At 32.9% G+C, this 11,460-nt stretch overlaps 1 protein-coding gene across 1 annotated transcript; it reads right to left on the bottom strand.

Moving 5' to 3' along the window:
- Nucleotides 1-214: 214 nt before the first annotated feature.
- On the bottom strand, nucleotides 215-9,747 carry LOC113512397 (uncharacterized). The gene is made up of 2 exons (XM_026896277.3): nucleotides 9,319-9,747; nucleotides 215-7,255 (listed from the first exon to the last, which is right to left on the bottom strand). The coding sequence occupies exons 1-2, from the start codon at nucleotides 9,536-9,538 to the stop codon at nucleotides 5,928-5,930; spliced, it is 1,548 nt and encodes a 515-aa protein (XP_026752078.2). The 5' UTR covers nucleotides 9,539-9,747; the 3' UTR covers nucleotides 215-5,927.
- Between the last annotated feature and the right edge of the window lie 1,713 nt (nucleotides 9,748-11,460).

Genomic DNA, 11,460 nt, shown 5'->3' with positions numbered 1-11,460 from the left:
AATTTGAAAAAATTTTAGTTCGCATTTTTTTTATACTTTATTCATATAATTTGCAGTTCACTGATGTTTATTTTTAATACGTCTATAGATGGGCAAATCATAAGTGTGGGTGCCCGTCCGAGACTTGTCTGGTGCCCACCCCAGAATGCAAGTAAAAGTTTTTAACTACGCGTAGACATGTCTCAATATAAAATACACAGAAACCAGCGTGATATTCAGTAAATAAATGTATAACAATAAAATATGTAATATAAAAATATATTTACACAATAAAATATATACTTATGTCACTTCTCATTAATATAAAAGTTTACGTTTAAAGTTTATACTTCAAGGAATAATGACAATACCTAAAGTATGTCAAATCCTGAATTCTTGTAATCCATTAAATTGGCCAATTTTTATCTCTTTAAATATGTATATATAATTTATTACTAATTTAGCATAATTTCATGGTTGTGTCCTTGCATTTTTAGTATTAGCTTTTGAATACAATGTGTTTGTATATATATACTAACTTTACTGCTACGCGTATCTAATGCGTTTATTTTATATTTCATAACTATACGTTGAGACCTATTATTGGCTATCTGGTTGTTATTATAATTTATATATATGTGTTATATTTATTGTCAATGTTAGAATACTGTTGGTCTTTCTAATAAATAAATAAACAAAATTTGAATGTATATCATTATTTATGATTTGTATTTCATAAATGCAATACAATCTATTGTCTACCATCTATTACATAATCACATATATACGTTACAGAATTTGGGAAAATCATGCTAAACATCATTTTTATGGCAAGATTAGGCCAATAAATTATCCTGTTGGTAGCCTATATCGTTTATATATACGAGGTCTGTCCGGAAAGTTCGTATAAAAGTGTTCTGGAATGCGAGAAAGAGGAGTGGGGAGGCCAGGTAAGCGCAGGACCCCTTCCTTATGTCCCTAACAATGCTTCAGTTCTGGTCTGACCGCCGTGCGGTGCAGACTGGCTTGTCACGCCATCTGTGAAGTTACCTCTTAACGAAACCCCGTCGGCATGGAGCCCGCTTCCGTTGAAGAGCAGCGCGTCGTAATCAAGTTTCTCTCGAAACTCGGCAAGAATGGCCGTGAAATTTTTGCCGATCTAATTCGATAAGACATCCGGGGAACCACGAACAAAAAAATCAAGAAAATCCCGCTCAAATGTCAAGACAATGTTGATTGTTTTTTTCGATGTTCGGGGGATTGTCCATCAAGAATTCGTCCCTCCAGGCCAGACAGTTGATGGAAAATTCTACGTCGATGTGCTCAGACGCCTCAAAGCTCGTGTGGCACGAGTTCGTCCAGAATTGGCGCGAGAGGGGCGTTGGATTCTTCACCACGACAATGCCCCTGCCCACACCTCTCTTGTTGTCCGTGAGTTTTTAAGTAAAAATTCCATTACGGTGACCGAACACCCCCCTATTCGCCGGATTTGGCCCCGTGTGACTTCTTCTTGTTCCCAAAAACCAAATTGGTACTTCGGGGGCGGCATTTGGGGGACATAAATGAGATAAAAAAAGCTACGACGGGGCAGCTGAGAAACCTACAACCAGAGGACTTTCAAGGAGCCTTCTCACAGTGGAAACGGCGTTGGCACAAGTGCATTATGTCACAGGGGAGTACTTTGAAGGGGATAAAATTGATTTACCTGAATAATTGTAAAATAAAATTTTTAAAAAACTTTTATACGTACTTTCCGGACAAACCTCGTAGTATGAAATGATAAATGTTTGTTTGTACGTTTTAATAAGTATACAGTACCTGGGTGTACTGTAGTATATAAAATAAGTAACTTTTTTTGTATTACACTCAGGGGACCGTGACTCAATTAATGCAGTATCGAATGAATGCTTATATTAGAAAATATAACACAGGGACGAGATCGATTTAGCTTCTATTTTGAGCCTCATTACAATAGTCTGAAATTAAACTCCAGTTGAGATAAAGTCGAAATAGTCGTCATAGACGTATTTAAAGGGGAGACGGGTGGGTCATACCCGCCCTAGCATCGTTTGGTGCCCACTTTAGAAGCTAAGCGAACTATTGTAAAGACACGTTTGTGAATGAATACATATACGCATTTTCCTAGAAAATAATCTTAAATATGTCGAAAAAAGTAGTCACAGAAAATACGCAGATGGTATCAAATAATAGTCAATTAAAGATTAAAATGGTCATAATGGATGCAAAACTAATATTTCGGCATTTATTGGATAAGCAAATATCAAGCAATGTAATGACCATAAAAATGACGTGTCACTAAAGTCGAGGAATATTTAAATATTATATTTAATATTAATAGACAATAATAAATTTTATTAGATTTTATTACTGTAATAAGTTCATAGAAAATAATTCAGGTAGCTAATTATGGCAACATTACATTCTACATGGCATTATGTGTTTATTTAAACCTCAATTGGTGTTTCAATTACTTGGAATATAAATGAATAAAAAGTAGATATTAAAAGAATAGAAACAAGGCTAGCCTTATCCTCTCTGGCACCCCACAACGACGAAAAATAAAAGGTCATTGGAGAACTGGGGGGTGAGGATTGAGTAAAATACTCGTATGCCGCCCAACTGCGCTTCCTCCCCGCCCCCCCCCCCCCCTTTCTCCCGTAAGACCTGTATTGACGTTGGCAAAGCAAAAAAAAAAAAAAGAAACGAAAAGGCAAAATGTGCGTCAATAGAAAGGTAGAAAACCATTAAAAGCTGTACTGTTTAAACCAAAAAATCTATGTCGTTAGCCATTTTGTGAACTGGCATAGCATTATCTGTGACTGCTAAATCACCATCAACTTGCTCTGATTAATTTGACGCTGACTATATAATTCAATATGAGCTAAAGTAGCGCCTAATACATTTTACCTTTTCAGTATCGAGATAATAATGTTAAATACAATTTAGATTTATATAGACTACATATGTCATGTCATTTATCAAGGTCTTACGGGATAGATTGGTAATACATAATACAAACTAATATATTACTAGTTATTTGACTAGAATTATTTGTTTGTTACCATTAGTATATGTGTAAGTGCCAACACTAGAAGATTGACCATTTTTACTTCTGGTATATTCTATAACCTACCACATTAGTCATCAATTTCCGACTGCTATTTTGTTCACGTACGTTTTGTGTCTTTTTTTTAAGGTTGTTGAATTTTTGATAGTAATAGTGGTGGTCAATATTCGAATGTTGGCAGTTACACATATACTAATGGTAGTGGAATTAAACAAAATATTTGTAATCAAATAACCAGTGATATGGACTTCCACAAGATAACATATAGTTCAGTAAAATATTTAACTATTGTATTTACAAATCATAAAGGAAATTCAAAATGAGTAACTTCAGTCTATAATTGAATATAAACATTGTAAAAGTTATTCCAGCATCTAGGTATTTCATATCAAATTTCCCCCAATTATATTCAATGTACTACTTAATTACTTTATGTGTTAGTGTCTCTAGGTAGTTTATGATTAGTTTATATTTATACTACCTACTTTTCATTATATTTTTGTATTATATTTGGTATACATTTTTGTAAAAAATAAAGTTAAACTTTGGTATCGATTATGAAAGTTATACTTCATATTTGGCTGAAATCACCCTGCTAAATTTTTTTATATATTCTACCTACACATTTCCTTGTTCATCAACAATAGATTTATGGTTTATAATCTAAGTCTAAACTTATAATCGTAAAATGAAGTTTTGCTGAAAACATTTTTAACAGGAAACATCACTTTTAAGAGTATTTATGCTTATATACAATAAAGATATAACTATGTATATATAAATTACAAAATCGGAATTATTACAAATAATAATTAATTACAAAACAGTATAACTCATGATAATTATTATTTAACAAATACAAGTTAATATAATATCATATAATAGTAAAAAACAAGTGTCTATTATTATATTGTACAGTTGAGTTTATTACTGTAACTTCTATTTATCAGACATTTAAAAACAAAAATTACCACAAGTTAAAAGTCAACAGAGTATGTTTTTTTTTAATACCACAGGTATCGAGCATATGACTGGTATGGTGGGAAGTAAAAATAGTATTTTAAAGCGTAGTGTTAAATGACTTAACTTTGACCTTCGTGTTGTAGTAGTAAGTACGTTGCTTTACGTAAATGAGGTCTCGGGTTTGATCCTAGTCAGGCCAATTTAAGAAGACAAACTTTTGTGAATAGGCTCAGGTCTGGATGTTATGGGTTGATGGAGACTTGAAAATACATTTTTGCATTGTTCGGAAATAAAATCAATTCAAATAGAAAGACGAAGATAGTGACCAGTACGAGTTAAACAAAATGAAGAAAATTTATTTTCTAGTAGAAAGATAAAAAAAATATAATAAACTCAACTGTATATGCTTAATATAAAAAATAACAATAGAATATTGTAAGCTCTACTAAATTATAAAAATTCTGATTTAACAGAAAATTATTATATTAATAATTTTATTATGCCACTTATTAAATAGCTGAACCAGTAAACGTAGTTTTGCCACCTAATGGGTACACTTATTTTTATTGGGACAAATATTATCTATCTCTCAAGTTAAAAAAAAACCATACACATTTACAAAATTTCATGCGAACGAACACCGTGACATCGAACACGGAATTTTCATATTAAAATATATTAAACTTTACAATGCATTATTGCACATAAAGTCCCGTTAACAATATTGTTTTATCATATTTCAATTATTTTCTCACCTAACTAGTATCTACATAACGTAAACAGTTGAATTTAAAATACGAAAATTATATATTATTCATATATTTTCACAACTAAAGATGGACTGTGAAAATTATATGCTCTCCATTCACAAACAATTATAAGCCAATATTACGGAAAATGTAGTTTCTGAATGTCCTTTGGGCTGTATATTTTACTTTTTACTCCCCTTCACCTATTAAAAGTAAGTTCAAAAACTAAAACCCGTCTACTCCCAAAAAGTATGAAACAAGAAATTATTCTCATCTGAAATTGTTATATACAAACTATCTATTTAATATTTATTGTCTATTAAATAATTTAAGATTGTGTTCCACAAAAAAACAGATTTCAATCGTATACATATTCTATAACTAGTGGACGATCAAAATGCTCCAAAGATACCTCACTAGTGAAATTATGATCAGTAGTTTATTTATAGCAGATATAATTAAAGATTGTGTTTAAAAAAAAAACCGACTTTAATAGTGACAAAACCAGTTATTTTGATCTAAAAACTAAATTACTGAACCAATTTTGATAAAAATTCTATTGGACCAATCTGTAAAGATATACCTTTTCAAATAAAATAGATTTTTCCAAATCTGGAACTGACGGAGATAAGAGTATACTGACAAAAAAAAAACAACCAAATTGAGAACTTCAGTTTGAAGTCAGTTGAAAATCATAACCTTCCTTTTTACCACATATAATGTGGTTCAGTAAAAATGAGAGTAAAAGGTGAAAAATATATTATTCAAAATAATTGCTAAGTAGTAAATTTTTAATTTATAGCATTTGACGTGTTTTTATATGCATTTATATTATACTCATCCAAGAAAATGGTTGTTAGCATTTTTTTCAAATTTTTCGTTTATTTTATTCTAATATTGACAATATTCTTTGGGTATAATTATTGTAAGGTTATACACCACTGCATTGGAACAAAGACACCTATTTTTAAAAGTATCAATTCTTTGGCACCATTGTTAGTATTATCTTTATGTCGATGTCTCTCCTCTTTTATCTCACTAAAATATAGCTCACAATATGCCCGCTTAATTTATCACCTTGTTTGAATTTGGTTGATAAGAGTTTATTAGTAGCAAAATTTGTGAGATGATAATACATTTTAAGCTTCCTAATTGTTACTAGACTTACTTTTGTCGACGCTACTGGGACTACCACATATTACATTACACGAATTATGCCGCGTTTTGCGTTGACCATCTAAATCTACATCTGCACCTGCAGCTACTGATGTCAAAGCAACAGTCTTATCAAAGTCGATAGTAGTATATCCTATGGTGGCAGAAGGAGGAGACACAGCTGTGCATGTTGTGACTTGCTTTTCTACACTCCCCTGTGACACGAGTCGACCGCGAGGCTGCGACGAACACGATGCCGTGCTTTCATTTCGGGAACTATTATAAGACTGCATCTCTGGAGATACGACATCTCTTGAGACTCTACCATTTTCTTTGTTTGATTCAATGTCTAATATAGCATAATTTACTTCCAACTCTTCCACTGGCGACATTGACGTGAAAGTATCAGATTCCGAAAATTTCTGATTATGTTCTGATATGTTAGAAAAATTTAACATCTGCTTGACATTCTTGACACTATCACCAATTTCACCCAATGCTAAATTAGCATATGTATTAACTTCAGCCTTTGTACCAACACTCAAATTACAATAGTCTATTTGTTTTGGTGTTAAAGGAGTAGTAGGTACTGTATCATTCTTACTATTTTCTGAAACATTCATGTCATTTGGTACAATGTTCATGTAGAGTCGAGCAGATTCTTGTTGCTCAATACTAAGTTGTGCATAATGCTCACTTGAACTACTTAATGTGGGAGACAATGGACTACTTATTTGTTTATTGGGTATGGTCTCATTTATATATCTGCTTTCTAGAAATCGTGTCTCATCTTCAATATCTCTCATAGTGTTGAGAACAGTTTCTTGTCGCAACGTATTTCTTAATATTGCTAAATCTCTGTTTAGATCATTGCTATAAACATGATGTGATTCAGATGCATCTCCCTGATTATTATTATTGTGTTCTCTTTTAAATTCCCTCAACTGGTAAACATTAGTATTGCCATTAGTTTGTGAACGTGGATATAAGGGCATAACTTCTAGTATATCTGCACTAGAAGGTGATCTTGGTGACTGTGTTACAGCATGTACACTAGGATGTGGTATGTTGTTAGCCAGATTATTATTGATGGCTGGAATGTGATTGTCGGGCTGGCCATTGTCAATAGAAGAGCGATGAACTACACTGGCCTGTAGTGTTTGTCTACCCTGAGGCGATGGAGTCAACCTTGAGACAGGATACGGCACAGAGTCATGTATAACATTTCTCAACTGAATTTGTTGTTGGAGAGTTCGAAAAAGGAGGGAAGCTCTTCTACATCTAAAGGCATATATACCTTCACCTGTTTCACATCTTCTTCCTGTAATGGAAAATATAAAATTGGATAAACTTTAAATTTAAAAACTACCTACCTAATAGGAGACAGGCGTGACAGATATGTATGTATGTATAAAACATAAAAGTTAACAAAACTATTAAAATTAATACTTATTGTATTCATTTAGTTTTTAATCTTTGAGAATAGAATTTATTATCTACTAACATTGTTGATGGCATGAATAGTGCTATTATGAATCTATACCAAAAATTTCCTATCAGTGAAGTACATTGGACAGCAAATAACGACTTCCGGGCCATCCGCTACTTTTGAACTCTAGTCCGATTTTCTCAAAAAGTTATACCTATAGAAAGTGTGTTTCATGAGGATTATAATTATTGGAAACACATTATGATTTATTAATTAATTAAGTGTTTATTAAGATTTTACAAAGATGAGTCGTTTTCAGTAGCGCAAATCGTTTATCTCCAAGTAAAAAAGAAATTAAAGCTTAAATCAAAGAAAAAAATTTAAAACAAAGTTTATGATTAGTATTCAGTGTTCTCTTGCTCTGATAACTGATAGCATCCTCGTATTCATAGATCTCAAGAGCCTGACGATGAAATCTGGAGGAATTGCATTCCACTCCTCTTCAATTGCGATTCACAGCTCTGGAGGCCTTGTTGCAGGTACCCGAGCTCGAACCTGACGTTTCAGCTCATTCCATAAGTGTTCTATAGGGTTCAAGTCAGGGCTTCAAGCTGGCCATGCCATCATATGGATGCCAACATCGCGTAGATAATGGGTCACCGCATGAGCAATGTGAGGCTGTGCATTATCATGCATCAACTGCATATCCTGCCTGATATATCATGCGTAAGGTACCACATGATCTGTGAGAATTTCAGAAAGGTAGCGATAAAAAGTCAATTGAAGTGTACAGCCCGTCGGTTCAATGAAAACTAAAGCTGTATGTGCAGTTAATGAGATGCCACCCCACACCATTACAGAGCCTCCTCCATAAGCAACAGTTTTTTCGATGCAACACTGAGAATAATGTTCTCCAAGGCGATGATATACTCTCTGACGTCGATCACTTTCATATAGACTCACCCTTGTCTCATCAGTGAAGAGTACTTTACTCCACTGCTCCAACATCCAATCTCTGTGCTCTTGAGCAAATTCAAGTTGTGCTTAATGGTGGGCTACCGTTAATGCTGGGCCTGTTGCTGCTTTTTTTGGTGTCAGGTCCCATTCAGCAAGTCTCCTTCTAACAGTATCTAAACTTATGACCACTTGGCGTTCATCATGCAGACTTTGTTAGACTTGAACTGTATTGAGTCGACGATTTTGCAGAACAGTGTTGGATGTAAGGATCATCTGCTGCTGATGTAGACCTAGGTCTGCCTGTACCTGAATGGCGATCGAATGCTTCAGTCTCTAAGTATCGTTTGCAAACTCATTGCACTGAAGATCTGCTAATTTAAAGTCTTCGAGCAACCTCACATTGTGCATAGCCTGCTTAAAGTAATGCTACAGCTTGAGCGGCTTCCTGAGGATTTGTATCCATTATTAACTCAAAAAAGTTACAAAAATATGCGTCTATGCAAATAATAGAAAAAAATTAAAGAAATGATAAGAAATATCGGACTAACCTGTAGAAGAATGCTGAGCGCGAATTCCAGCCAAAACAGAGCAAATCGTAAGCATTGTGTTTGTTGCTTGATTGCAATGTAAGATGGCGGTACTTTAGATTAAATTTTAGTCATTTTGATCGTTATGAAATGCACTTTCTATAGATATGACTTTGGCAGTTGTAAGTTTTATACTTTTTGAGAAAATCGGATTAGAGTTCAAAAGTAGAAGGTGGCCCGGTTTATTTGCTGTCCAGTGTAGTTTATAGTAACAAGAATGACAGCATTATTATTTATAATAGTAATTCATATCTATAATATTATTTATGAAGAAATCACTTATCAGGAGGAATGAGAGCTTGTCAGCCATTCCAAATTCAACATAAGAAACATCTTTAAGGATAACTAATTTTACTTAGTGGGTATCCATTGTCATTTTTAATATTTCTAATAGTGTTGATAAATACTAACCTGACTCAAAACTAAACAGTTCTCCTTCAAATCCATATCTTCTCAATGAATGCAAGGGCCACACTGTTGAATCTCTACCTTCCCTGTAAAGAATAATATCCGATTCTGTGATCTCCAACTGACCAGAGCACAAGTCTGCACCATTTTCGTCAATATTTACGACACGAAATACATTGGGATGCAGATCTGAAGATTCCTTTTTACTATGTAGACACCCCATTGCGCTGCTCTATGTATTTACATTTATTAGAGTTTCCAAATTTCTTGAAATTATAAAAATGGTAATTAACCTAATTTAAAGAAATATTAACACTATATAAATATTCGTTGCATTTTATTCTGAGACGAATTAGGTATTTTAATATTCACAAGTATTAAAAATTTCAATCACATCATAATCATAATAAACAAAATACCACAGACTAAGAACAAGACTAACAAATCTTTGTGAACAGATAATCAAAGAAATAAAAACATAGACTAAGAATAGTAACTTCTACCTGCGAGATAAAATGTCCATAGATTATACTCAGTGTTTCCAACTCCAATAATTCAAAAAACTAGGTATTGGCACATCAACAGCACAGAATACCACAATGAAAGCTCTTTTGATATGCCGACAAATGTATAAGTGTTGCCACAAGAGAGTTAAATAAAAGAAATATTTTTAAATATAACCCAATTATAGTCTACTTTTTGAATCATCAAGTCGGTCATAACGATATGATAATCATAACGATACTCATATCGAAAAATGGAGAATTTTAATGATTTTTTTAATCTACTAATACTTATAGCTTGATCACATACGTCCTACAGCATATGTTTATACTTAATCACGCAATATTTATAGCAGTAGTGTTTGTTAATCAAACAAGCTTAAATAACTGAACAGATTTGAATAAAATTTAGTTATATCACAACTACATAAGGTATTTTATTAATTCACGCGGGTACAGTTGCGGAAAAAAATAGCTAGTTTCTTATAAGAATATTTTTTTATTTAAATTCTTCTAAAGATAGTTAAAGAGTACTCGTAAAAGCTAAAAGTAATAAATATTTTTGCTACAGATTTTATTCCTTTTTTTCAACAAATAAATACATTTAAGCAGTGCACACCATATTAGGTATAGAATGTTTGCTTGCTTCAATTACTTTTACTGTGATTAATCATTGAAAATATATACTTATTAAAATAAAAAGTATTCTATAGCACTTAGGGATAATATACCTTAAAAAAGTAACAACAGAGGAAAAAAAATTTCAAATTGGATTTGTAAAATCGGAATTTACCCCGCACATCCAAACTCACAAATTTACTTCTTTATAATATTAGTATATACTAGCCGTTTCCCGCGGCGTTGTTCACTTCTAATTATATAATTCCTATTGGAACCCATTATGAATTTGGTTTTATAATGTATTATATACTTAAATGATAATTACATACCTAATATCTTCATAAGGGGGAAAGAAATTGTTAGTAATGGGGTCTAACTGACCCATTGCTAGCAATACGCGTGGTTCCCTCTGGAAACCATCGTGGTTAATTCTAGTGAAATTCGTCACGATGAGCTAACTGATCTGCTTTCATCGTCACCTATCATCCCTCACTGGTGCGCTGCCAGCATATACTGATAGCGCAGGCTAGGTTACTATTATATTATCATTCATTATAAAAATATCTTTATAAAGTTTCAGCCAATTCAACTGATTGGATATTTTATAGCATTTTATATGTGATTATTTAGATTGATATAACTTTTTTACTTATGAACCCATTGAAAAAACAAACACTAAATATTAAGTGGAGCAAACCGCGACGCATTTGTGAAAACCGCACTCAAATCGATCAAGCCGTTACTGAGATTAGTGTCCACAAACGTAAAAACAAACAGACAGACAAACATTCTAAAAATCATTGTTTTGGGTTCTATTGCGTTCATAAAGTCCCTTATAACAGTTTTTCTTATATATCTTTAATGTACAGGCAACGATCAGTTACGTATTGATTGATTATAGTGTTTTATCACTTTCTTTTAAATCGAGAATTGTTTTTATGCAACTTAGAATGGCAAACAAGCTGACGCCCACCTGATGGAAAGTGGTAACCGTCGCTTATAGACATGAACCATGGACATA

This window comes from Galleria mellonella, unplaced genomic scaffold (assembly GCF_026898425.1).
Source record: "Galleria mellonella isolate WM207_F2 unplaced genomic scaffold, CSIRO_AGI_GalMel_v1 utg47471, whole genome shotgun sequence".
NCBI lineage: Eukaryota > Metazoa > Arthropoda > Insecta > Lepidoptera > Pyralidae > Galleria > Galleria mellonella.
This window is presented reverse-complemented; position numbering and strand designations above follow the sequence as displayed.